This window comes from Oncorhynchus keta, chromosome 1, assembly GCF_023373465.1.
Source record: "Oncorhynchus keta strain PuntledgeMale-10-30-2019 chromosome 1, Oket_V2, whole genome shotgun sequence".
In the NCBI taxonomy this organism is placed as follows: domain Eukaryota; kingdom Metazoa; phylum Chordata; class Actinopteri; order Salmoniformes; family Salmonidae; genus Oncorhynchus; species Oncorhynchus keta.
Genome location: NC_068421.1, coordinates 19304762 through 19331721, shown reverse-complemented (window position 1 = coordinate 19331721; position 26960 = coordinate 19304762). Strand labels below are relative to the sequence as shown.

The 26960-nt window shown below is 43.3% G+C and overlaps 1 protein-coding gene across 17 annotated transcripts in view; it reads right to left on the bottom strand.

The window, feature by feature from the left end:
* Window positions 1-26944, bottom strand: part of LOC118374569 (eukaryotic translation initiation factor 4 gamma 1-like) — a 71669-nt gene extending 44725 nt beyond the window's left edge. For 6 of the 17 annotated variants that reach the window (XR_008133226.1, XR_008133228.1, XM_052516563.1 and 3 more), the window contains exons 1-8: window positions 26845-26944; window positions 16953-17032; window positions 16735-16840; window positions 16531-16617; window positions 16091-16123; window positions 9226-9246; window positions 8682-8858; window positions 7857-7956 (exon numbers count right to left, since the gene is read on the bottom strand). Coding sequence is in view for 14 of the 17 variants with exons in the window: in XM_052516563.1 (XP_052372523.1) it covers window positions 7857-7956; window positions 8682-8858; window positions 9226-9246; window positions 16091-16123; window positions 16531-16617; window positions 16735-16797 (481 nt within the window). In the remaining 3 variants the exon portion in view is untranslated. Of the gene's footprint in view, window positions 1-7856; window positions 7957-8681; window positions 8859-9225; window positions 9247-16090; window positions 16124-16530; window positions 16618-16734; window positions 16841-16952; window positions 17033-25163; window positions 25242-26543; window positions 26775-26844 lie in introns of those variants that run through there. The other 11 variants (XM_035761008.2, XM_035761013.2, XM_035761014.2 and 8 more) reach the window with 9 other exon arrangements.
* Between the last annotated feature and the right edge of the window lie 16 nt (window positions 26945-26960).

Sequence of the window (26960 nt, the reverse complement as noted above, 5' to 3'; positions counted from 1 at the left end):
TGGGTGTCAAACTCTGGCCCGTGGGCCAAATTTGGCCCGCGGGGTAATTATATTTGGCCCGCGAGACAATACCAAATTACTACTAGAGCTGGCCCGCCGGTATTATACAGCGCATTCACCACTAATACTACGAATCCCATAATGCTCTGCTGTTTTCGCGCGCCAATCAGGACAGGACCCAGAAACGCTCTCTCCTCTGTGACAGTAGTCATAGCAACATAGACGCTACAACTGTCAGCGAGCTAACCCTTCCCAAAAATGGCGAAAAGAAAGTCAGAAAACAGGAGCTTTCTGGACAAGTGGGAGGCAGAATATCTGTTTACATATGTAAAAGACAAACCTGTTTGTCTTGTTTGTGGAGTCAACGTGGCTGTAAGTAAGGAGTACAACATTAGACGACACTATGAAACGAAACACCATGACAAATACAAGGACCTGGACATGACTCAAAGGAGCCAGAAAGTAGAGGAGATGAAAAGAACTTTGGTTTCACAACATCACAAAGCGAGGCTGCTGTAAAGGCTAGTTATATAGTGGCAGCAGAGATCGCAAAATCAGCCCGGCCCTTTAATGAGGGAGTTCATGAAAAAGTGCATGATGAAGGTTTGTGACCTCGTATGCCCAGAGAAAAAACAAGCATTTTCAAACGTGAGCCTGAGCAGGAACACAGTAGCTGATCGCACATGTGATCTTGCCACCAATCTGTATGACCAGCTGATGGAAAAGGGAAAAGATTTTGTTGCGTTCTCCCTCGCTGTGGATGAGAGCTGCGACGCATCTGATACTGCTCAGCTGTCAGTCTTCATCCGTGGAGTGGACTCAAATCTGTGTGTTACGGAGGAGCTATTAGGATTCAAATCAATGCATGGCACAACCACAGGAAAGGAAATCTTTGAGGAGGTTTCCAAATGTGTAACTGAAATAAAGCTGCCGTGGGATAAACTCGTTGGATTAACGACAGATGGTGCGCCAGCGATGTGCGGTAAAAGAGTGGATTGGTGGGCATGGTTCGGGAGAAGATGCGGGAAGAGAACTGTGCAGGTGAGCTAACTGTTTACCACTGCATCATACATCAGGAAGCACTGTGTGCCAAAGCCCTAAAGATGGAACATGTTATGACCACAGTAACACAGGTAGTTAACTTTATAAGAGCCAAAGGTCTAAATCACCGCCAGTTTAAATCTTTTCTGGAGGAGTGTGGTTCGGAATACGCAGACGTGCCGTATCACACAGAGGTGAGATGGCTAAGCAGAGGAAAAGTACTGAACAGATGTTTCGAGCTGCGTGAGGAAATATGTCAATTCCTGGAAACCTAAGGGAAGGATACAGCAGAGCTCCGGGAGCAAAAGTTCCTGTGTGAGCTGGCCTTTCTCTGTGACATCTCGAGCCATCTCGATGCGCTGAACCTGCAGCTTCAGGGGCGGGGCGCATCATCACAGACATGTACGCTGCAGTGAGGGCCTTCAAAACTAAACTGTGCCTGTGGGAGAATCAGATGCTGCAAGGAAACCCTTGCCATTTTCCCTGCTGCCAATCCATAAAAGCGCAGATCTCTACCGCAGTGTTCCCATGCGCACAGTTTGCTGAAAAACTCAGTGTTCTCGCCGCTGAGTTTAGCCGGCGATTTGCCGACTTCGATGCCCAGAAATGCAAGTTTGAACTGCTTAGTAATCCCTTCACAGTTGATGTGGAAAATGCACCAACCAACATCCAAATGGAGCTGATTGAACTCCAGTGCAACGACACGCTGAAGTCAAAGTATGATGCTGTGGGCGCCGCACAGTTTCCACGGTTCATCCCTGACACAATGCCTCAGCTCCGCACCCAAGCTGCTCAGATGCTCTCCATGTTCGGCAGCACTTATCTATGCGAGCAACTTTTCTCCTCGATGAAGATGACCAAAACAACTCACAGGAGACGTCTGACTGATGAACATCTTCGCTCGATACTGAGGATTTCTTCAGCTCAGAGCTTGAGCCCAGACATTGATGAACTAGCATCCAAGAAGATATGCCAGGTATCTGGCTTGGGCACATTAGATTAGACCAGTGTGCAATAATTAACGTTTTCTTTATGCACTTTTTCTTGCTACAAGGCATGGGCTTGAATGGTTGATTGATTTATTATCATTTTATTTGTAAAATTATTAGCCAGTGGAAAAAGTTGATTTTGGTATTTAAAAAAATCAGAAGGCTGCAAATAGAAAAGAGGCATACCATTTTTATTTAAATTTGATTTATTTAATAAATGAAAGCCATTGATGTGTTTTTTCATTTGAAATTCGATTTTGCATGTCTCCACTATTAAATTATATATTGTATGGTAATAAGCGATGCTTGTTCCATATTCAATGTTAAAGCAAAACTTGTTTGGGTCCATATTAAAAGGTTAATTTGTTCAATGTTGGCCCGTGACTTTTTTCAGGTTTTACATTTTGGCTCACTGGGTATTTGAGTTTGACACCCCTGACTTAGTGGTTTCTTGGCAGCAATTCGACCATGAAGGCCTGATTCTCGCAGTCTCCTCTGAACAGTTGATGTTGAGATGTGTCTTTTACTTGAACTCTGAAGCATTTATTTGGGCTGCAATCAAAGGCTGGTAACTAATGAACGTATCCTCTGCAGCAGAAATAACTCTGGGTCTTCCTTTCCTATTTCAACATAGGGCTTTGCAACTGCACTTGAAGAAACATTCAAAGTTATTTTCCACATTAACTGACCTTCATGTCTTAAAGTAATGATGGACTGTCATTTCTCTTTGCTTATTTGAGCGGTTCTTGCCATAATATGGACTTGGTCTTTTACCAAATAGGGCTATCTTGTGTATACCACCCCTACCTTGTCATAACAACTGATTGGCTCAAATGCATTAAGAAAAGAAATTCCACAAATTAACCAGGCACACCTGTTAATTGAAATGCATTCCAGGTGAATGCCTCATGAAGCTGGTTGAGGGAATGCCAAGAGTGTGCAAAGCTGTCAAGGCAAAGGGTGGCTACTTTGAAGAATCTTAAATATTACATTTGTATTTGTTTAAGACTTTTTTGGTTACTACATGATTCCATGTGTGTTATTTCATGTCTTTACTATTACTCTACAATGTAGAAAATAGTCAAAAGAAAGAAAAACCCTTGAATGAGTAGGTGTGTCCAAACTTTTGACTGGTACTGCATCCGCTTGCTCACGGTCTGTATTGATGCCAGAGTTAACCTACTAGTTCACCAACAGAGGGCCCAAACAAACACTTATCTTATTCACACTGAAAGATGCAATCAGAGCACAGCTGTATGTGTCCCCCAATTTTCTCAACTCAAGTCTGGTTAAATAAATAAAACATGTTGCAGTCTCATTAAGGCTAGACTGTTAAGAGTGTAGTGCTGAAGCCAAGTTTTCCTCTCATTGTCACATGACCAGTGAAGAGGAGGGTCATGTGCCAGACTGACCTAATGACATGTGACACACACACACACCCCATGACAACCTTATGACGAGTCTGATAAAGATGCAACAACAATAAGATTTCCTAAAAGAACAACTCCAAGAGGGTCAATAATAGACCATACAAACATATCCTACGGTGATGACCGTAACTAAAGCAGAGTGAAGCAAGTCTCAGCAGCCTCACTGCAGAGTCACAATTTGGGCTGTGGTCTTTACATATAGCCTAGTAATAAATATTAATGATTTTTTATTGAGAATGGCACACCAAAAAAAATACGTCATCCATAGCCTGCACTCGAAAAGCAAATGGAGGACGCGCTTCCCTCGGTTAGGTTTTAATATGGCAGGAAGACTACACTGGTTGTGAAGCAAATTAATGTGCTTAAAATGTAATAATTGAGCAATAAATATAACAGCACACTAAAGCTGGGATGCTCTTTTAAATAGTGGCCAGTTAAAACTTTTCAACATGCGACTGCGCAATGACTGGGCTTATAAGACACCGTTTCACTGGGCTCTGTAGGCTATGGGCTCTGCAACCCTGTTTCAGGGGTCCGAGACCTATAGGCTACGTTTGGAATTATTTGGCCACTTTAGTTGTGATACCAACCGTATCAACACATATAGGACCATGGGCTAAGTTATAGGAGACTGACTTGCCTTTTAGACTGCAAATGCTGGGATTCATTCAAAGTGATAATATTCTCATGTACAAAATAATGTTTGTGAAATGAGTTGATTTAGACTGGGCCATTATCATGCACCTGTTGGAATTGGAGGAAAATTATATGTTATCTGTACGCACTTGAGTAGTCAATGGAGGAAGCTTCTCCCCTGCTTCTTTCTCATGCCACCTATGAGATGCCTCTCCCTGCACAACATGTGATCCTATTCCACTCAAACTCTATGCCAGGGCTCTCAAGTGTTTGATTTGATTTTCAATTGCATTGATGTCAGAGTGACATTATAAACTGGGTGGTTTGAGCCATGAACGCTGATTGGCTGACAGCAGTGGTCTATTTAAGCAATAAGGCCCAAGGGGGTGTGGTGTATGGCCAATAAACCACAGCTAAGGGCTGTTCTTATGCACGACGCAATGCAGAGAGCCTGGACACAGCCCGTAGCCATGGTATATTGGCCATATACCACAAAACCCTGAGGTGCCTTATTGCTATTACCAAAGTAATTAGAGCAGTATAAATACATGTTGTCATACCTGTTAGCCAATCAGCATTCAGGGCTCAAACCACCCAGTTCATATAAGACTGTATACCACAGTTATGACAAAACATTTATTTTTACTGTTCTAATTACGTTGGTAAGCAGTTTATAATTGCAATAAGGCACCTCTTGGGTTTGTGGGATATGGCGAATATACCACAGCTAAGGACTGTATCAAGGTTGCTTTGTGCATAAGAACAGCCCTTAGTCGTGGTATATTGTCCATATATACCACACCCCATTGGGCCTCGTTGCTTAAATAGAGCACCGAGTACAAGGCCATTTGCAACTGGCCATTAGCAAGTTTCGTAGGATACTAATGACCATCAGTTCACAGTTTTGGAGAAGGCTAGTTACCGTGACTTAACAGTCAAGTGGAATTTGAATGTGGTCATGACTGCCGGTAATTTATTTTTTTAATTTAACTAGGCAAGTCAGTTAAGAACAAATTCTTATTTACAATGACTTGGGGATTCCATCTAGCAACCTCTCGGTTACTGGCCCAACGCTCCAACCACTAGGCTATCTGCTTTTGTGTTTTGAGCACTCAGAGCAGTCAAGAGGCTCTGTGCACGTTGGTCAGTCTGTCCATGGCTCCAGAGGCCCAGACAAACGGAGTCAATGAGACAACATGTTAGTGTCGTCAAGTGTTTGCCACGTGCGAGTACAGTATGTGAGTGCATGAGCATCAGTAGATTTGTGAGGCATTGAGAGCGCACGTGACTATTGGATTGTGTGCAAGTGTGAGCGTGCAAATATGGGCCTCTGAATGTGTGTTTGTATGAGTGTGACCCTACTTCACCCTCCAAGCTAGTTAATTCTATTAGACTGGCACCACGAGGGGGAGAAAAGTTCACTCTTCCAAATGATCTAGCCCAGAGGGAAGAAATATGTATCGCCTGCAGCCTAAAAACAGCTCTACAATGGCATCTGACCAGATCTATAAAGCACACACACCCCTCTCTTACACAGAAACATGATATGCACAGGGGGGGGTCAAAATCAAAAGTAACAGTCAATGCAGCTGGTGGCCACACCAGATACTAAGTTGTACAGTGCATCTTCTCCTCATGGACTGCACCAGATTTGCCAGTTCTTGCTGTGAGATGTTACCCCACTCTTCCACCAAGGCACCTGCAAGTTTCAGGACAATTCTGGAGTGAATGGCCTTAACCCTCACATACAACAGGTCCCATATGTGCTCAATGGGATTGAGATCCGGGCTCTTCACTGGCTATGGCAGAACTCTGACATTCCTGTCTTGCAGGAAATCACGCACAGAACGAGCAGTATTGCTGGTGGCATTGTCATGCTGGAGGGTCATGTCAGGATGAGCCTACAGGAAGGGTACCACATGAGGGAGGAGGATGTCTTCCCTGTAACACACAGCGTTGTCATGCTGGAGGGTCATGTCAGGATGAGCCTGCAGGAAGGGAACCACATGAGGGAGGAGGATGTCTTCCCTGTAACACACAGCATTGTCATGCTGGAGGGTCATGTCAGGATGAGCCTGCAGGAAGGGTACCACATGAGCGAGGAGGATGTCATCCCTGTAACACACAGTGTTGTCATGCTGGAGGGTCATGTCAGGATGATGAGCCTACAGGAAGGATACCACGAGGGAGCAGGATGTCTTCCCTCTAACGCACAGCATTGAGATTGCCTGCAATGACAACAAGCTCAGTCCGATGATGCTGTGACACACCGTCCCAGACCATGACGGACCCTCCACCTCCAAATCGATCCCGCTCCAGAGTACAGGCCTCAGTGGAACACTCATTCCTTTGACGATAAACGCAAATCCGACCATCACCCCTGGTGAGACAAAACCGTGACTTGTCAGTGAAGAGCATGTTTTGCCAGTCCTGTTTGGTCCAGCGACGGTGGGTTTGTGCCCATAGGCGACGTTGTTGCCGGTGATGTCTGGTGAGGACCTGCCTTAAAACAGGCTACAAGCCCTCAGTCCAGTCTCTCTCAGCCTATTGCAGACAGTCTGAGCACTGCTGGAAGGATTGTGCGTTCCTGGTTTAACTCAGGTAGTTGTTGTTGCCACCCTATACCTGTCCCGCAGGTGTGATGTTCGGCTGTACCGATCCTGTGCAGGTGTTACACGTGGTCTGCCACTGCGAGGACGATCAGCTGTCTCCCTCTATCTAGCACTGTCTTAGGCGTCTCACAGTACGGACATTGCAATTTACTGTCCTGGCCACATCTGCAGGCTTCATGCCTACTTGCAGCATGCCTAAGGCATGTTCATGTAGGTGAGCAGGGACCCCATTCTTTTGGTGTTTTTCAGAGTCAGTAGAAAGGCCTCTTTAGTGTCCTAAGTTTTCATAACTGTGACCTTAAATTGCCTAGTCTGTAAGCTGTTAGTGTTTTAACGACCGTTCCACTGGTGCATGTTCATTAATTGTTTATGGTTGATTGAACAAACATGGGAAACGGTGTTCAAGCCCTTTACAATGAAGAGCTGTGATGTTATTTGGATTTTTTTTTAATTATCTTTGAAAGACAGGGTCCTGAAAAAGGGACGTTTCTTTTTTTGCTGTATTTATATCCACACACAAACACACAACTCCCCCAGCTCTCAAAACCTTATTTACAATCAGACATCTTGTTAACTTCTTATGGATGGGGGGCAGTAATTGAGTAGCTTGTTATGAATTATGTCTGTGAGCTCATTTATATTTAAGCATGTTGGAGCAACACATCAACATTTTCTAAAGTAGACACCATAAATGGACTGCTCTGACCAGGTCACTGCTGAACTGTACAGACCCTACATAGCTCACAGGCTTGAGAGCAGGGTCACCAAGCTGGTTTTCAGGACAACCAGTGAGCTTTCTATAGCCCCTGTACATACCACTAGAGGGCAGTCAAAATCTGCTCAGAGGCCTTCGTCCTGGACAAACTTATTAACAGTGACATTAGGGATTTTGGAAGAGAGCACACTGTTGGGAATAACTTAGTGCCGAAATAAGTAACAGGTTTGGAATTTGACCTGTGTATCAGGGTTGAATTCCATTTCTCTTCAATTCAGTCAATTGAAATTCGGTTGAAAATACTTTTAAATTAATCTCAGGAATTGACATCCCTGTTTTCAGCGTGTCCAGGAGAGAGTGGTGTAAAGCTGAGGCCTGTGGTGTTGGGTAAAGGTGGGTATCGGCAGGTGAGGCCCTAAGCAGAGCCTCTTACCATAAGTACCATATTCAGCTGGGCTGGTGCCTGGGTAGAAGCCTGGGGTGCCCGGCGGGACCGGGTACTGCTGGGGGGTGGCCACGTACGTTGACCGGTACTGAGGGAGAGAGACATGTCAGAATGGTTTAAATAAGACCTAAACGTACATTGTAGAGTGTTACGAGCCCAGAGGATTCAAGGCAAGCTAAAGCTCAACTACAGAACAACGAGTAAGATGGAAAAGGTGTTAAGACAGTCTGCCAACTAGTACTTGATATAACTCATTCAGACAGACACACCTCTACCTTTCTTTGTCCCACACACACTTTAGTGTGGTTTTGATGACCAACCAGCTGTGGCAGGCCTACCTCTCCTAACGTCTAACATACACCTCTTCCTCAAACACACACCGTAACACCCATCCTGCTCTCTCTCTGTGGTGTTTTAGTCACTGCACAATCAGGAAGGAACTGGAGGGTCAGCTGATCACCTGGCCATGGCCAGGGGGAGGGGAAAGGGGCTTTTGTCCCAACACTGGCTCCATAGAGCAGAGGCCAGACTCAGCAGAATCTGTCTGACTCAGGTCACCAGGGGAAGGCAGGCCATGTGGGGCCTCCCTCACAGACAGGAAGGGGAACTGCATTGTTAGTTGCTACCAGACCTACTTCCAAATAGCATTTATTTTCTTCCCAAATACCATAGCGGCACTTGATTGAGCTTGCCTGGCGGAAGGGAACCAATGGAACAGTCCCAAAAGTTATAGTGAATGTCTGAGTAAAGAGAATGAGAGTGGCCCCTAGTAAAGATGGAGAACCCTGTAGGAAGGGGTGGGGCTGTGTTTACCTGTCCGGGTATGAAGTAGGCGGGGCCTTGTTGGTTTGGGAAGGGGATCCGCTGTGAGGGGATCATCATCATCTGTTGGCCCGGCTGGTAGACGTGTGTGGGCGCCACGGGCCTCGGCGTGCTGCTGGGGGGCACCCTGGGGGCATTGCTGTGCAGACTAGAACGGCTGTAGTACGGCTGGAGAGAAGAGAAGATGAGGCAGTAGGAGAGAAGAGCGGGGCAAGTTATTGAAGTGTCACATGTCCATAAGTCTCGCCTTTGGTAAAAACACTCAACAATAAAATTCAACCCAACTTTAAAAGGGCTATTATATTTCCCCTTGCAGTTAATACAAAAACAATTTCAACGAGCTAGTCTGGCACTTTAACAGCCTGTTCAAAAAGGCAGAACCCAAACTGCTAAAAAACAAATATTACTAGAATGTTCTGTGTTGCTTCATTTACATTGCGATGACTCTTCAAGCAAAACGGAAGCCAAAATGATGACGACAGGACCACAGGCAGGAACAACTAGACAGATCTCTTTCCAGGAGTCTAAGCGTTACCTGCAGTGACCTGAATCCTCCCTTCAGCAGCACATCGCCCAGACACCACGTGAACACACACACGCGCAAGCGAGAGGGGAGGGAGAGAGAGGTGGAACGAGAGATAGTGAGAGCGGCAGTCAGTTAAGTTGACAGAAAGCAGTGAATTAACAAGCAGCATGCATAAAAGATGCAGGTGTGTGAGTAACTGTCCATGTGCAAAGCTAACATAGAGCACGGAGTCTGTGTGTGCGTGTCAGGGTTTCCGTTAAGAAAACGTGGCTCCGGACATTTCACAGGAAACTTTTTTGTTTTGTTTTTTGGATTTGACCCCTTTTTCTCCCCAATTTCGTGGTATCCAATTGTTGTAGTAGCTACTATCTTGTCTCATCGCTGCAACTCCCGTACGGGCTCGGGAGAGACGAAGGTCGAAAGTCATGCGTCCTCCGATACACAACCCAACCAAGCCGCACCAATGCGCCGGAGGAAACACCGTGCACTTGGCTAGCGCACACTGCGCCCAGCCCGACACAGGAGTCGCTGGTGCGCGATGAGACAAGGACACCCCTAACCCGGGCGACGCTAGGCCAATTGTGCGTCGCCCCACGGACCTCCCGGTTGCGGCCGGTTACGACAGAGCCTGGGCGCGAACCCACGGACTCTGATGGCACAGCTGGCGCTGCAGTATAGCGCCCTTAACCACTGCGCCACCCGGGAGGCCCCTCTACACTGGAAACATTATAATGAAATTAAAAATCTCATTTCGATTACGGTAATTCATGTTAACAGAACATGCAAGTTGAGAATGCAATGATGTGCGGTCCTTATCTAATTCTGATGTGCACTTTGACATGGGAGAATAACTGTCCACAAGTAACGAACAGCAGAATCACGAGCCTATGTCAATCTACTACAGAAAAAAAGTTTAGGCAACCTATTCTATTGGTCAGCTTGTCTCGAAATAAGTAGCCCATTCAAAAACAGACGACTCGGGACAGTTGTGGGGCGATAGATCACAAATCCATACAACCAGTAGGCCTAGGCTACTGAATTAGAAATAAATGAGTCTGAAGCAACAGTTCAGAATGTATCACTTAATGTTGATAAACTTATTTCTTCACATTATAAGCGCAGCAATGAGCACAGGACAGTAGGCAACACGCAAAGGTTCGTTCCATAATGCAATTAGTCAGAAAACAGTTGTAAAAAGGGCACTACACATGCAAGCAGTTTCACATGACAGATGAAAATATTAGAACGTTTGAAATCTCTAATAGGCTACTCTGAAGCAAGATAAGGCATGCCTCAATATACCCAACAAAAGTATAAACAACATATAAAGTTTGGTCCCATGATACATGAGCTGAAATAAAAGACCCCAGACATTTTACATGTGCACAAAAAGCTTCTCTCCTCAATTTTGCAGATAAATGTGTTCACATCCCTGTTAGTGAGCATTTTTCCTTTGCCAAGATAAACCATCCACATGTCAGGTGTGGCATATCAAGGAGCTGATTAAACAGCATGATCATTACACAGGTGCACCATGTGCCGGGGACAATAAACAGCCACTAAAATGTGCAGTTGTCACAACACAATGCTACAGATGTCTCAAATTGAGGCAGTGTGCAATTGGCATGCTGTCTGCAAGAATGTCCACCAGAGCTGTTGCCAGAGAACTGAATGCTAATTTCTCTACCTTAAGCCACCTCCAACATCGTTTCAGAGAATTTGGTAGTACGTCCAACCGGCCTCACAACCGCAGACCACCTGTAACCACGCAAGCCAAAGAGGATGGCTGATGTTTTACATGCCCGTAAACAATTATGCTATTTTGTTCGTTTGTAACTTATTTTGTACATACTGTTGCTGCTACCATCTCTTATGACTGAAAATAACTTCTGGACATCAGAACTGGGATGACTCACCACGAACTGGAATAAGCTTTATCCTTTAACGAGTCCGACGAGTAAGATATACTGCTCTTCCGGGAACAGGCCCAGATCCCAGTCATTTGCGTGAAGAAAAGACGGAGGGAAAGAGGATGCAGATCAAGCTGTCTTTTGAGAATCTGTAGATGAGCGAGAACTCCCACTGCCACAAATTCTACTTGCTAACATGCAATTATTGGAAAATAAAATTGATGACCTACGACTACCCTCGCAATGAGACATTAAGAACTGTAATATCTTATGTTTCACCGAGCCGTGGCTGAACGACTATATGGATAATATAGAGCTGGAGGGATTTTTAATGCACCGGCAGAAAAGAGAAGCTATGTCTGGTAAGACGAGAGTGTGTCTTTGTCAATAACAGCTAGTGCTCTACGTCTAATAATAAAGAAGTCTCGAGGTATTGCTCGCCTGAGGTAGAGTACCTTATGATAAGCTGTAGACCACACTATCTACCTAGATAAAAATGATCTATATTATTCATAACCGTCTATTTACCACCACAGACCCATCAACCACTCAACCAACTCTATAAGGCCATAAGCAAATAAGAAAATGCTCACCCAGAAGCGGTGCTCCTAGTGGTTGGGGACTTTAATGCAGGTAAACTTAAATCAGATTACCACATTTTTACCAGCATGTCTGTTAACCTCTTCCTCCTACCCTCTAATTTTTCGAACATTCTGTTAAAAATCGCGCAACATTTCAGCGCCCTGCTACTCATGCCAGGAATATAGTATATGCATATGATTAGTATGTGTGGATAGAAAACTCAGACGTTAATAAAACTGGTTAAATCACGGCTGTGACTATTACAAAACGTGCGTTTCATTGAAAAGTGCAGGAAAATCTGATCACTGAAAGTGGAAAAATATATCCATCCACCGCTTCAACCCATTGTTATGGGCGAAAGACATTAAATAGGGCTGAGGTTGCAGTACCTACAGCTTCCACACGATGTCAACAGTCTTGTCATTTGCCAATTCTTTGTTTCTTGGTCAAACGAACAAGAGACAGGCTTTTTCTTCACGTCTCCGACCGGATATTTTGGTTGAGAAATACACGGACAGTATTTCAAGACGGACCCCTATAGAAAACACTTTGTCTCGTGATTAATTTGATCGCTTATTAACGTTTACTAATACCTAAAGTTGCATTACAAAAGTATTTCGAAGTGTTTTGTGAAAGTTTATCGTTGACTTTTTGAATTTTTAAAAATGACGTTACATTATGAAACGCTATTTTTTTCTGTTTATCACACAGTCTTCATAAATCGATATCTAGGCTATATATGGACCGATTTAATCGAAAAAACGACCCAATAGTGATTATGGGACATCTAGGAGTGCCAACAAAGAAGATGGTCAAAGGTAATGAATGTTTTATATTTTATTTGTGCGGTTTGTGTAGCGCCGACTATGCTAATTATTTTGTTTACGTCCCCTGCGGGTCTTTTGGGGTGTTACATGCTATCAGATAATAGCTCCTCGTGCTTTCGCCGAAAAGCATTTTAAAAATCTGACTTGTTGCCTGGATTCACAACGAGTGTAGCTTTAATTCAATACCCTGCATGTGTATTTTGTTACTGTATTTTGTTACTGCTGTTACTTGACTTTTAAGACCGGGGCTCTGTCCATTCTTATAAAATAAGGGTCTTACAAACCCTTATTCATTGACGGAGTGTTTAATTTTGATTGGGAATTAAAACAGAGGAATTCAATTCCTTCAACAATGTCACATGTGCAACTAGAGGAATTCCTGCTTACAAGCAAACACTAAAGCAGGGGCGGCAGGTAGCCTAGTGGTTAAAGCATTGGGCCAGCAACAGAAAGGTTGTTAAATCAAATCCCTGAGCAGACAAAGTAAAATAAATCTGTCGTTCTGTCCCTGAACAAGGCAGTTAACCCACTGCTCATAGGCAGTCATTGTAAATAAGCATGTGTTCTTAACTGACTTGCCTAGTTAACATTTTATTTAAAATCGCTAAACACGGAAGTGGTCAGATGACGCAAATGCTACTCTCAAGGACTGTTTTTCTAGCACAGACTGGAATATGTTCTGGGATTCATCCAATGGCATTGAGGAGTATACCATCTCAGTCACCAGCTTCATCAATAAGTGCATCGATGACATCGTCCCCACAGTGACCGTACGTACATATCCCAACCAAAAGCCATGGACTTCAGGCAACATACGCATCAAGCTAAAGCTGCCGCTTTCAAGGAGCGGGATACTAATCCGAATGCCTATAATAAATCCCGCTATGCCCTCAGACGAACCATCGAACAAGCAAAACGTCAACACAGGATTAAGATTGAATCCTACTACACCGGCTACGACGCTCGTCGGATGTGGCATTCTTGAAAACTATTACGGACTACAAAGGGCTACGCTTAGTGTTCTGCCTTGGCAAATCGCGCTGTTAAGACACTGATGCCCTTTGCAACTACGTACCTATGTGAGAGTGGATTCTCGGCCCTAGCATGAAAACTAAATACAGGCACAGACTGTACAACCCAACATTGCAGAGTTATGTGCATCCTTTCAAGCACACCCTTCTCATTAACATGTGAGCTATTTTTATAGGCAAGTAAATTAAGAACAAATTCTTATTTTACAACAACGGCCTAGGAACAGTGGGTTAACTGCCTTGTTCAGGTGCAGAATGACATTTTTACCTTGTCAGCTCGGGGATTTGATCGAGCAACCTTTAGGTTACTGGCCTAACTCTCTAACCACTTGGCTACCTGCCGCCCCTATTCACAATTTTAGTTGAACAAATAAGGTTTTATATGTAAGATGGCTAAATAAAGAGCAAAGTTATTGATTATTATATTATTATTTGTGCACTGGTCCTATAAGAGCTCTGTCACTTCCCATGAGCTGGGTTGTGACAAACTCCCTCACTCTTATGTTTAATAAATGTATTGTATAGTGTGTGTGTGTGTGTGTGTGTATGTGTGACAGGCTTACAATGATGGCAAAAAACAACATTTGAGAGTGTGCTGACCCTGGTGCTAGAAGGGGTACGCAGCTGGAGGTGGAATGTTTGAAGAGGTACGGACTATAAAAAGTTTGGGAACCACTGCCCTAGACCTACTCAAATTTGCATACCGCCCCAAAAGATTCACAGATGACGCAATCTAAATTCTGGAAACTAACCTATAGACCGAAAAGCATGACCAGTCAAATATATTTCCATCAATGAATAAGCAAAAAAGCACTACAATCTTCTCCTGGACAACTGGCCAGAGCCAATTTCATTTATTGTTGTTTCTGCCATTACTAGCCAACGGAAACTCTGGTATATGTATATGCCATTTCGCAGACGCTTTTATCCAAAGCGACTTACAGTCATGTGTGCATACATTCTACGTATGGGTGGTCCCGGGAATCGAACCCACTACCCTGGCGTTACAAGCGCCATGCTCTACCAACTGAGCTACAGAACCATGTGAACATGATAAGTTCCCAATAGAGGTAGACCAATTATGATTTTTCAACGCCGATACCGATTATTGGAGGACCAAAAGGGGCAGATACCGATTAATCGGCCGATAAAAAAAAAATGTTTTTGGAATAATTATAATTACAACAAAACTGAATTAACACTTGACTTAATATAATACATCAATAAAATCTATTTCCCCCTCCTCGCCCCTACCTGAGCTCGAACCAAGAAAACATTGACAACAGCCATACTCAAAGCATCGTTACCCATCGCTCCACAAAGGCCGCGGCCCTGGCAGCGGGGGGAATAACTACTCCAAATCTAAAAGCGAGTGACATTTGAAACTGTATTAGCGCACACCCAGCTAACTAGCTAGCCATTTCACATTGGTTATACCAGGGATTAGGCTGATAGGCTTGAAGACAGAAAAACAGCGATGTTTTTGCGAAGAGCTGCTGGAAAAAACGCAAGAAAGTGCTGTTTGAATTAATGATTACGGGCCTGCTGCTGCTCAGTCAGACTGCTCTATCAAATCAGACTTAATTATAACATAATAACACACAGAAATATGAGCCGTAGGTCATTAATATAGTCGAATCCGTAAACTAACATTTCGAAAACAAAACGTTTATTATTTCAGTGAAATACGGAACCGTTTGGTATTTTATCTAACGGGTGGCATCCCTACGTCTAAATATTCCTGTTACATTGCACAACCTTCAATGCATGTCATAATTATGTAAAATTCTGGGAAATTAGTTCACAATGAGCCAGGCAGCCCAAACTGTTGCATATACCCTGACTCTGCAAAATAAATTACATAATTTCACCTGGTTAATATTGCCTGCTAAATTGGATTAGTAGTTATAACTAGTGATTATGATTGATTGTTTTTTTTAAGATCAGTTTAATGCCAACTAGCAATTTACCTTGGCTTCTACTGCATTCGCGTAACAAGCAGGCTACTCGTGGAGTGCAATGGTTAGAGCATTGGACTAGTTAACTGTACGGTTGCAAGATTGGATCCCCTGAGCTGACAAGGTGAAAATCTGTCGTTCTGCCCCTGAACAAGGTAGTTAACCCACCGCTCCAAGGTCGTCATTGAAAATAAGAATGTGTTCTTAACTGACTTGCCTAGTTAAATAAAAAGGTATAAAAATACAAAATTTTAAACCAGCGCCCAAAATACAGATTTCCGATTGTTATGAAAACTTGAAATTGGCCCTAATTAATCGGTCATTCCGATTAATCGGTCGACCTCTAGTTCCCAATGAATGCGGTCCTCAGAGACAAGACATCCCAGAATACTTTCTGAATAGGATTCTACGGCAGATTCACTCTTTTGGCCTCCCATATTAAACATGAGTTGGTTTTAGAACATGCAGTGCTCAGAAACAGTTCAGGAAGACAGGAAATGCAAGTGAAGAGAACTCCACAGTGCCCACAATTCCAACCCAGCCCACCCAAATCAGACTGTTAGTACCTGTTGGTGTAAAGCACGGGGCACGGGGGCGAACTAGAAAAGGAGGACAAGACCGGTCACAGGTCAGAGGTTAAACCCACATAGGACACCAGCTGGAGAGCAGCGGATACAACCTTCCTCCAAAACCACACACAGATAGGAAGGCAGGGAGCAGGGATTAACAAGAGGATTCAGAACACAATACAAGTCTCATCTGAGATACTGATTTTGCCTTCCAGCAGTAACGTTGACAGGTTGGAGGGTGGAACGTACACATACTGGGCGCTAACACAGTATGAGATGGAATCAACAGGAGAGCTTAGTTGTAGTGAAGAGTTGGCATGTAGCATAATCTACATTTCTACCAATGGATTAAGATACTGCACTACGGAGAAGCATCTGACAGCGGAAATAATAAGTAATGTCAAGAGGTGAAGCTGTGGGGTGACGAACATGTGTACCTGTCGGGGCTGTGGCGCTGGGTTCATTTGTGGAGGTGGGGGGGTGGCAAAGACAACAGAGGGGGGCTGTCCAGGAGGGAAGGTGGGCTGTGAAAGGGAGAGAAAAAGAGGGGAGAGACCATGATCAACAATATGGTTACCGATTGGACAAACCACAAGACAAGATTGAAGCTTCAATCTAAACAGACAGTAGATTCCCCTTACTAGCTGGAGTCCAGGGGAGAGGGCAGGGTGGGGTCGCGTTATAGACTGTGGTGCTTTATTCATTTCATGTGGTTCTGCATGGGTGCACTCGGACCTGCACAGAAATCTGAGAGGAGGAATAACAGAGTGGAGGAGGTGAAGAGAAAAAAATTCAGTGATTAACTAGGAGAGCGAGAGACCAAGAGAATGGTGTTAAGGCTTTGTTGATCAGCACTCACACGTTGAACCGTGTTTAGTCCCAGGAACGGGAGCAAGGATGTGGTGTGCCAACGTGGTGGTAGTCTGTCCTCTGATCAACCTATCAGAGAGAGAAAGGGTGAAAGGTAAGATTGTCATCTCAGTTATGAGTCCAATGGTTTGGTATAAAGGGGATACAATCCTATTCTCCAAGAGACAGGCATATTGTCTAGAGCTGGGAATTGCCAGGACCTCACGATATGACATTTAGGTGCCAATACAAAACTGTGATTCTACATGTACGCTATTGCGATTCGATACTGTGATTTTATTGCAAGTTGATGTTCTAAACATAAAATATGTCTGCTGCAGAGACGAGAGATTAAGAGAAAATTAGTTTATCAGTCATGGAAATAAATAAAGTGTTGAAAACATGTTGGCTCACTATATAAAAAAGAACAAGCAATAGGATGAAAAATACCAGCGTTTTGGCACAGGTATAGCAGACTAGAGTTTTTTTTATTTTTTTATTAAGAAAATAGGGCTTAGGTGGTAGGTGGGGTGGGGGCGCGGCCAATGGAGCGGTCGCTAACCGAACATTTTAGGCCTTCCTGTTGGCCGCAGTCACAAAATATTACCTGTTGTCAAGCTAATTTCTTGCAATTTTACACATCTCGCCATGGGGATTGAGAGAACATTTTCAGTTTTAAAGCAGATTTCCAGCAATTCTACACATTTTGCCATGGCTTATGCTATCTGAGTGACTCAAAAATAACAAAATTGGCCTCATGCAAGAAACAAATATCCTCTCCATCCTTACTATTGTCCCGATGGCCCCTGGGTAAAACCCAACATTGTTTACTCCTAAAGTAACAGTAAACGCAGACTGCCCTGACACACAAAGAGCAGTGGGGAAAAGCCCAAAATCATGCTGAGTCCATGTTTTATAAATGGAAATTACACTTCTGTCAGGTGAAAGAAGCCAAAACAGAAAAACTGACTGTTAGAGGAGAAGAAAAGCACACTAGACAAACCCAGCACCTTTAACAAAATATAGATTGACTGTCGGAACAGCAAACTTAGGACATTTTCCACTGACGCTACCACACCCTCAGAACGGTGGGGGAGTTGGAAGGGAAATGGCAATGTCTCTAAAAAGGAGGTGCTGGTTAATTAAGGTCAGAAACAGAGTGAGATAGCCCCGGAGTGTCAAGTCCACACAAAGGGCTCTCCACAGTCTATGCAAACGGAGGTCCGTTTACACCAAGTTCCAAAAAGTCAGCCGCAAAACTGTACATAGAACTACATAGTGATGTAAACAGACCTACCTTGGCTTCTGTTGCATAGACCCCTTTAGAGGGTCTCACTGTGCTCACCCTGACAGCAAGAGAGCCAATGAAAAGACTGCTTCACCCTGTGGGGAGAGACCCATGTTCTCCAAAGGGGAACCCTGGGACACACCCCATAGCAGAGACCTAAAGCTGTTCCTTCAGAAAAGGTATGGATGGGGAGCACTTCACATACATGAAGGCTACAGTTGAGTTCCCTGATGACCATATACAGTGCCTTTGGAAAGTATTCAGACCCCTCGACTTTCTCCACACTACACAAAATTGATTAGTTACATTTTTTTATTTTTTATTATCTACACACAATACCCCATAATGACAAAGCAAAAACAGGTTTAAACATTTTTGCTTATATATATATATATATATTAACTGAAATATCACATTTACATTCCCCCTTCTGATGACCAGGTGGCGAATCGCATCTCTGCATGTGTGGCAGACATATCAGTGTGGATGACGGATCACCACCTCAAGCTGAACCTCGGCAAGACGGAGCTGCTCTTCCACCCGGGGAAGGACTGCCCGTTCCATGATCTCGCCATCACGGTTGACAACTCCATTGTGTCCTCCTCCCAGAGCGCTAAGAACCTTGGCGTGATCCTGGACAACACCCTGTCGTTCTCAACTAACATCAAGGCGGTGGCCCGTTCCTGTAGGTTCATGCTCTACAACATCCGCAGAGTACGACCCTGCCTCACACAGGAAGCGGTGCAGGTCCTAATCCAGGCACTTGTCATCTCCCGTCTGGATTACTGCAACTCGCTGTTGGCTGGGCTCCCTGCCTGTGCCATTAAACCCTACAACTCATCCAGAACGCCGCAGCCCGTCTGGTGTTCAACCTTCCCAAGTTCTCTCACGTCACCCCGCTCCTCCGCTCTCTCCACTGGCTTCCAGTTGAAGCTCGCATCCGCTACAAGACCATGGTGCTTGCCTACGGAGCTGTGAGGGGAATGGCACCTCAGTACCTCCAGGCTCTGATCAGGCCCTACACCCAAACAAGGGCACTGCGTTCATCCACCTCTGGCCTGCTCGCCTCCCTACCACTGAGGAAGTACAGTTCCCGCTCAGCCCAGTCAAAACTGTTCGCTGCTCTGGCCCCCCAATGGTGGAACAAACTCCCTCACGACGCCAGGACAGCGGAGTCAATCACCACCTTCCGGAGACACCTGAAACCCCACCTCTTTAAGGAATACCTAGGATAGGATAAAGTAATCCTTCTCACCCCCCCCCCTAAAAGATTTAGATGCACTATTGTGAAGTGGCTGCTCCACTGGATGTCATAAGGTGAATGCACCAATTTGTAAGTCGCTCTGGATAAGAGAGTCTGCTAAATGACTTAAATGTAAATGTAATGTAAATACATAAGAATTCAGACTAGAGGTCGACCGATTATGATTCTTCAACGCCGATACCGATTAATCTGACGATTTCTTTTGTTTGTAATAATGACAATTACAACAATACTGAATGAACACTTATTTTAACTTAATATAATACATCAATAAAAATCAATTTAGCCTCAAATAAATAATGAAACATGTTCAATTTGGTTTAAATAATGCAAAAACAAAGTGTTGGATAAGAAAGTAAGTGTAATATGTGCCATGTAAGAAAGCTAACGTTTCAGTTCCTTGCTCAGAACATGAGAACATATGAAAGCTGGTGGTTCCTTTTAACATGAGTCTTCAATATTCCCAGGTAAGAAGTTCTAGGTTGTAGTTATTATAGGACTATTTCTCTCTATACCATTTGTATTTCATTAACCTTTGACTATTCTTATACGCACGTTAGTATTGCCAGTGTAACAGTATAGCTTCCGTCCCGCTCCTACCTGGGCTCGAACCAGGAATACAACGACAACAGCCACCCTCGAAGCAGCGTTACCCATGCAGAGCAAGGGGAATAACACCTCCAAGTCTCAGAGCGAGTGACGTTTGAAACGTAATTAGCGCACACCCCGCTAACTAGCTAGCCATTTCACATCAGTTACACCAGCCTAATTTCGGGAGTTGATAGGCTTAAAGTCATAAACAGCGCAATGCTTGACGCACAACGAAGAGCTGCTGGCAAAACACATGAATGTGCTGTTTGAATGAATGCTTACGAGCCTGCTGCTGCATAGCACCGCTCAGTCAGACTGCTCTATCAAATTATAGACTTAGTTATAACATAATAACATACAGAAATATGAGCCTTAGGTCATTAATATAGTCGAATCCATAAACTATCATTTTGAAAACAAGACGTTTATTCTTTCAGTGAAATACGGAACCGTTCCATATTTTATCTAAGGGGTGGCTTCCCTAAGTCTAAATATTCCTGTTACATTGCATATTTTATCTAAGGGGTGGCTTCCCTAAGTCTAAATATTCCTGTTACATTGTATATTTTATCTAAGGGCTGGCTTCCATAAGTCTAAATATTCCTGTTACATTGTATATTTTATCTAAGGGCTGGCTTCCATAAGTCTAAATATTCCTGTTACATTGTATATTTTATCCAAGGGGTGGCTTCCATAAGTCTAAATATTCCTGTTACATTGTATATTTTATCTAAGGGCTGGCTTCCATAAGTCTAAATATTCCTGTTACATTGTATATTTTATCTAAGGGGTGGCTTCCATAAGTCTAAATATTCCTGTTACATTGTATATTTTATCTAAGGGGTGGCTTCCCTAAATCTAAATATTCCTGTTACATTACATATTTTATCTAAGGGGTGGCTTCCCTAAGTCTAAATATTCCTGTTACATTACATATTTTATCTAAGGGGTGGCTTCCCTAAGTCTAAATATTCCTGTTACATTGCATATTTTATCTAAGGGGTGGCTTCCCTAAGTCTAAATATTCCTGTTACATTGCATATTTTATCTAAGGGGTGGCTTCCATTAGTCTAAATATTCCTGTTACATTGCATATTTTATCTAAGGGGTGGCTTCCATTAGTCTAAATATTCCTGTTACATTGCATATTTTATCTAAGGGGTGGCTTCCATTAGTCTAAATATTCCTGTTACATTGCATATTTTATCTAAGGGGTGGCATCCATTAGTCTAAATATTCCTGTTACATTGCATATTTTATCTAAGGGGTGGCATCCATTAGTCTAAATATTCCTGTTACATTGCATATTTTATCTAAGGGGTGGCTTCCATTAGTCTAAATATTCCTGTTACATTGCATATTTTATCTAAGGGGTGGCATCCATAAGTCTAAATATTCCTGTTACATTGCATATTTTATCTAAGGGGTGGCTTCCATTAGTCTAAATATTCCTGTTACATTGCATATTTAATCTAAGGGGTGGCTTCCATAAGTCTAAATATTTATGTTACATTGCATATTTTATCTAAGGGGTGGCTTCCACAAGTCTAAATATTCCTGTTACATTGCATATTTTATCTAAGGGGTGGCTTCCATTAGTCTAAATATTCCTGTTACATTTTATATTTTATCTAAGGGGTGGCTTCCATTAGTCTAAATATTCCTGTTACATTGCATATTTTATCTAAGGGGTGGCTTCCATTAGTCTAAATATTGCTGTTACATCGCACAACCTTCAATGTTGTCATAATTACGTAAAAGTCTGGCAAATTAGGCAGCCCAAACTGTTGCATATACACTGCGTGCAATGAACGCAAGAGAAGTGACACAATTTCACCTGGTTAATATTGCCTGCTAAACATGATTTCTTTTAGCTAAATATGCAGGTTTAAAAATATATACTTCTGTGTATTGATTTTAAGAAAGGCATTGATGTTCATGGTTAGGTACACATTGGAGCAACGATACGCACTGCATCAATTATATGCAACGCAGGACACGCTAGATAAACTAGTAATATCACCAACCATGTGTAGTTTACGTGTGATTATGATAGATTTTTTTTAATAAGAAGTTTAATGCTAGCTAGCAATTTACCTTTGCTTACTGCATTCGCGTAACAGGCAGTCTCCTCGTGGAGGGCAATGAGAGGCAGGTGGTTAGAGCGTTGGACTAGTTAACGGTAAGGTTGCAAGATTGAATCCCCGAGCTGACAAGGTAAAAAAAAAACTGTCATTCTGCCCCTGAACAAGGCAGTTAACCCAACCCACCGCTCCTAGGCAGTCATTGAAAATAAGAATGTGTTCTTAACTGACTTACCTAGTTCAATAAAAGGTGTATAAAAAAAAATAATTAAAAATTGGGCTAAGTCCAAAAATACCGATTGTTATGAAAAAGTACAATTAAAATCGGCCATTCCGATTAATTGGTCGACCTCTAATTCAGACCCTTCACTCAGTACTTTGTTGAAGCACATTTGGCAGCGATTACAGCCTCGAGTCTTCTTCGGTATGTTGCTACAAGATACACGCCAAAATTACAGGTGTGCGTTTCTCCCATTATTTTCTGCAGATCCTCTCAAGCTTTGTAAGGTTGGATGGGTTTTTTATACACCTTTTATTGCTGCACAGCTATTTTCAGGTATCTCCAGAGACGGTCAATCGGGTTCAGGTCCGGGTTCCAGCTGGGCCACTCAAGGACATTCACATATTTGTCCTGAATCTTGTCCAATCAATTGAATTTAACACAGGTGGACTCGTGACCGCGAGTGGTGCAAAATAAATGTACACATACACGTTATTCAATCATTGTGCAACAACTGCTCGCGAGTGACTATGTAGCCGGGCGCTAAAATATAACTTGGTTCCATTTGTGACGCTCAATGCGCTGCCAGTCCTGCCTCAAATCTCCTCATTGGTTTTTAGGAGCGTATATCCAAACGGACAGTTCCTTTGACCTCATGGCTTGGTATTTGAGCAGACATGCACTGTCAGCTGTGGGGCCTTATATAGACAGGTGTGCGCCTTTCCAAATTATGTCCAATCAATTGAAATTAACACAGGTGGACTCCAATCAAAACATCTCAAAGATGATCAATGGAAACAGGATGCACCCGAGCTCAATTTCAAGTCTCATGGCAAAGGATCTGAATACTTATGTAAATAAGAAATCTTTTTTTTTTTTTTTACTTTTCACATTGTCAATTATGGGGTATTGTGTGTAGATTGCTGAGAAATTGTTTAAATTAATACATTGTAAAATAAAGCTGTAATGTAACACACTGTGGAAAAAGTCAAGGGGTCTGAATACCTTCCAAAGGCACTGTAGCTCATTCACCTACTATTCTGGCTGCATTAATTAAGTGTGTGTGTGCGCATATACTAAACCAACTCGGTAAGAGTATCCTACTCCCGCAGCGATAGTGCTGCAGTGCAGAACTGATTTGGCAGGGTAGCCCAAGGGACCGGGGGTTGGAGGGAGATATGTGAACCCCAGCCAAGACCACACCAACCAGGCCCAGTCATCTGAGCTGGCCTGACAGGAAGTAGAGAGAGCGGGATAAGTGGGTGTGGGGTCGTTCATGTTCAACAGAGACCGATGCATCACCCCAACATGACACTATGACCTAGTGAGGGTGGGAGCACAGCACTGCCGCCTTGACAAGGCTGAAAAAGTGTTTGTTTGCATGTGTAAGTATGCACTAGTGGATAATTCAAGCTGTGCGTCTATGTGAACGGTAGCGTCAGGGTAAGTTCACAGTGTTTTGTTATGCAGTCTCAACCCCCAAGAGTGGTTCAGGCCCTTACTAAACAGTGGCATTGACATGTCACATGCTTAACGATTGAATTGCCAGCCTTCGATTCTCAGACAATTTAGCGTACGTGATAGTCGGCTTTAAAGGAACTGTACTGCCTGGATGGATAGGCACAAACACACTAGCTTGCACGACCTTTGAAACGTCTGCTATGAGTTAACATGCTTTAAAGTTTTACAGTATCAGCCAGGTCAATAGGCCTATGGCAGTGCCACACAAAGAAATGTGTATGTGGTGGCAAGGAAGGAAACAAGACATCAGTCACATGTTTCTATGTAAACCATAGCTTAATATATAACAAGCATTACGGGGGACAATTAGCTCTGGATTGTTGTAGTCTGTCTAGCCCTAAAATTCTTGCTACAATGACCTCATTCCTATCACTACTCATCAGCCAGATCCCATCCCAGAGAGCATTTCAAACGTGATAAAGAACTGTACATTTGTTGGGCAGAATTGAATTACAGGGTTCTCTGTACACTGGATTTGGATTATCAACAACATTCAAATCACAGGTGAGTGATCTCATTTTCTACATCAGGACTTCCTAACCCTTTTCACCCAGGACCAGACAGGTGTGTACCCCCAAGTGGCACAGTGGTCTAAGGCACTGCATCTCAGTGCAAGAGGCATCACTACAGTCAAATCCAGGCAGTATCACACAACTGGCCCGGCATCGTCTGGGTTTGCCTGTCATTGCAAATAAGAATTTGTTCTTACTGGCTTACCTAGTTAAATAATGGTTACATTACTAAATTACAATGGTGGCACACTTGGCAGGCTAAAGCAGTTATTGGTTACTGATTATCACAATCCCACGAATTCAACATGAAAGACAAAGCTATTCAAACAAAAGGCATTTGGTTGAGTACTAATAATGGGGCACATCTGGGATCATGGCTCGCCTGACTCAAGGCTCACGAGCTACTCTGAATCGGCATCCATTTTGATCGGAGGTTCTCAGCCAAATTCACTTGTCCGTAAACACCGTATATCGGCAATCGCTTTTCTCATGCAGATGTTACTACAACAGAAAGACAACTTGTCGGGCATGCTGAGCGAATGCCAAATTAATTATTTCCTACGCTACATGATCCTCTTAGCATTAATGTACAAGCCACACACTGGTCATTTTTCATTCACGCACAACATGCAGTTACAAATTCACAGGACAAAAAAAGCAGACCTGACGACTGTCACAATACACACAGTAATATTGCTAAGTACATGCATGTAGGCTACGGATAGTGGATAACTTTCAAACCCTCAGTTCTGCCAAGTTCCGATAACGTGAAACGAAAAGGCGTGTAGGATGGCTACGCTGTGCGGCGCCATGTTGTTCAAACAGCTTTTTAGGTCGTCACTAGTTACCACAGCCACAAAGTTATAAACACCACCTATTTATACAATTTACCCTAACCACAGTGCTCACCTCGTGTCTAGCCTTACATTAAGACCAAAAACTAAGATGTTACAGTTTTCTTAACGATATAGCCAATTCTGACTTTGTGGCTGTGTTAACTAGCTAGTTGCAACCAGCGCTTTCCCAAGCCAACTTGAGTTACCACGTGGTTGGTTTTCAGACTTTAGCGCGCGTAGTAAGTGTTGCACAGTGCACACGCAGAAGCCGGCTTCTTGTTCTCCTCTATTCTCTTAACAGTCAAATTAGATCATCTAAATCCGTTTTCAGCTTAGTTTGATTGTCAACGCTTACAGCAAACCCGAAAGTGCATATGATTACATGCAGGCAAGCAAGCAAGTAGTTGGTGATGAACGTTCCACTCCGTTCTCTTATATCGAGGCGGATATGTGAACGAAGTTGAGCGTTCCTCAGCTAGCAAGCGGTCTCCCAAATACCGAAAAGATTAAGAATGAAAAGATGGAAACCAACGTCTGTGGCAACTACTACCAGTAAACGGATCAGCATCAGTGCCATTTCAACCGCAGGGTAGCATCCTCGTCATGCTGTGTCATCCTCTGAACATGACGCATGGGATCCAAGGACCGAACTTGCCAATGTGGATCCTACCACATTGGCCATACATAAGCAGTATGTATTCTCAGTTAACTGAGATACCATAATATCACACCCCTCTGTCAAATTACACACGCCACATACATGTGGACTACATGCCACGTTCAAAACTGGAAACTCGGAAATAAACTACTTTGGCGTGTTCAAGACAACAGGGAACTAAAAAAAAGAGAGCCCCAACTGAGAATCCATTTTGAACAATCATCCAGTCGGATACTTTCTAGGGCTAAGGCTTTCCGACCTGAAGAGCATTGGCGTCATGACTTGACCTCTTTTTCTGAGTTCCCAGTTGTCTAGAAAGCACCACACAGCTAGATAACACTGGCTACAACACAACCATGCGGACTGGAAGGCGACAAAATGCAGCATCCTTAACCAGCACCAGCTAACTACCGGTACGTCAACAATAATTCTTTACGATTGGGTTCAATGTCCATTCCTCAAGAATAAACTAACATATGGCATGACATTTGTTACCGAAAACAAGCTATCATTCACCCACAAACCGAGAAAATAGGACAGTTTCTCATAACGTTAACAAATCCAACTGAAGTTAGCTTGCTACCTCAAATCAAAACCAAAACCGGCTGCATATAGAAGAATTCTTACCATACATTTGTTTAATGTTGAAGGATATTGGCTAGCTAATAAAGTGATTAAAAATTTCGAAACCTTCTGCCTTCGTCAATTCTATTTCGTAAGCTAACGTTTATAACCTCCTAAGATTTAGGTGGGGGTTGGTCGGGCTAGCAGAGGAAAAATCAGTCTGGAAAAGGAGCGACAACTCTATCCCCCAGATCGATCTACTGGGTTTAAAGTTCATTAAAAAGCGCGGATGAATGCTGATTGTCAATTGGTTTCTCGCAGTTCTGAACTAGCAAAGAATATAGTTGGAAACGATAACATTTACCTTCCTCTCCTTCAGTCCGCAGTCGGACGGAATGGACTGTCCCGGAAGCCGGTAGTCAAATTCCGGTTTAATCAGTCATGTGACAGGGACGCCGGTGTGATTTTAGCTACACGTTT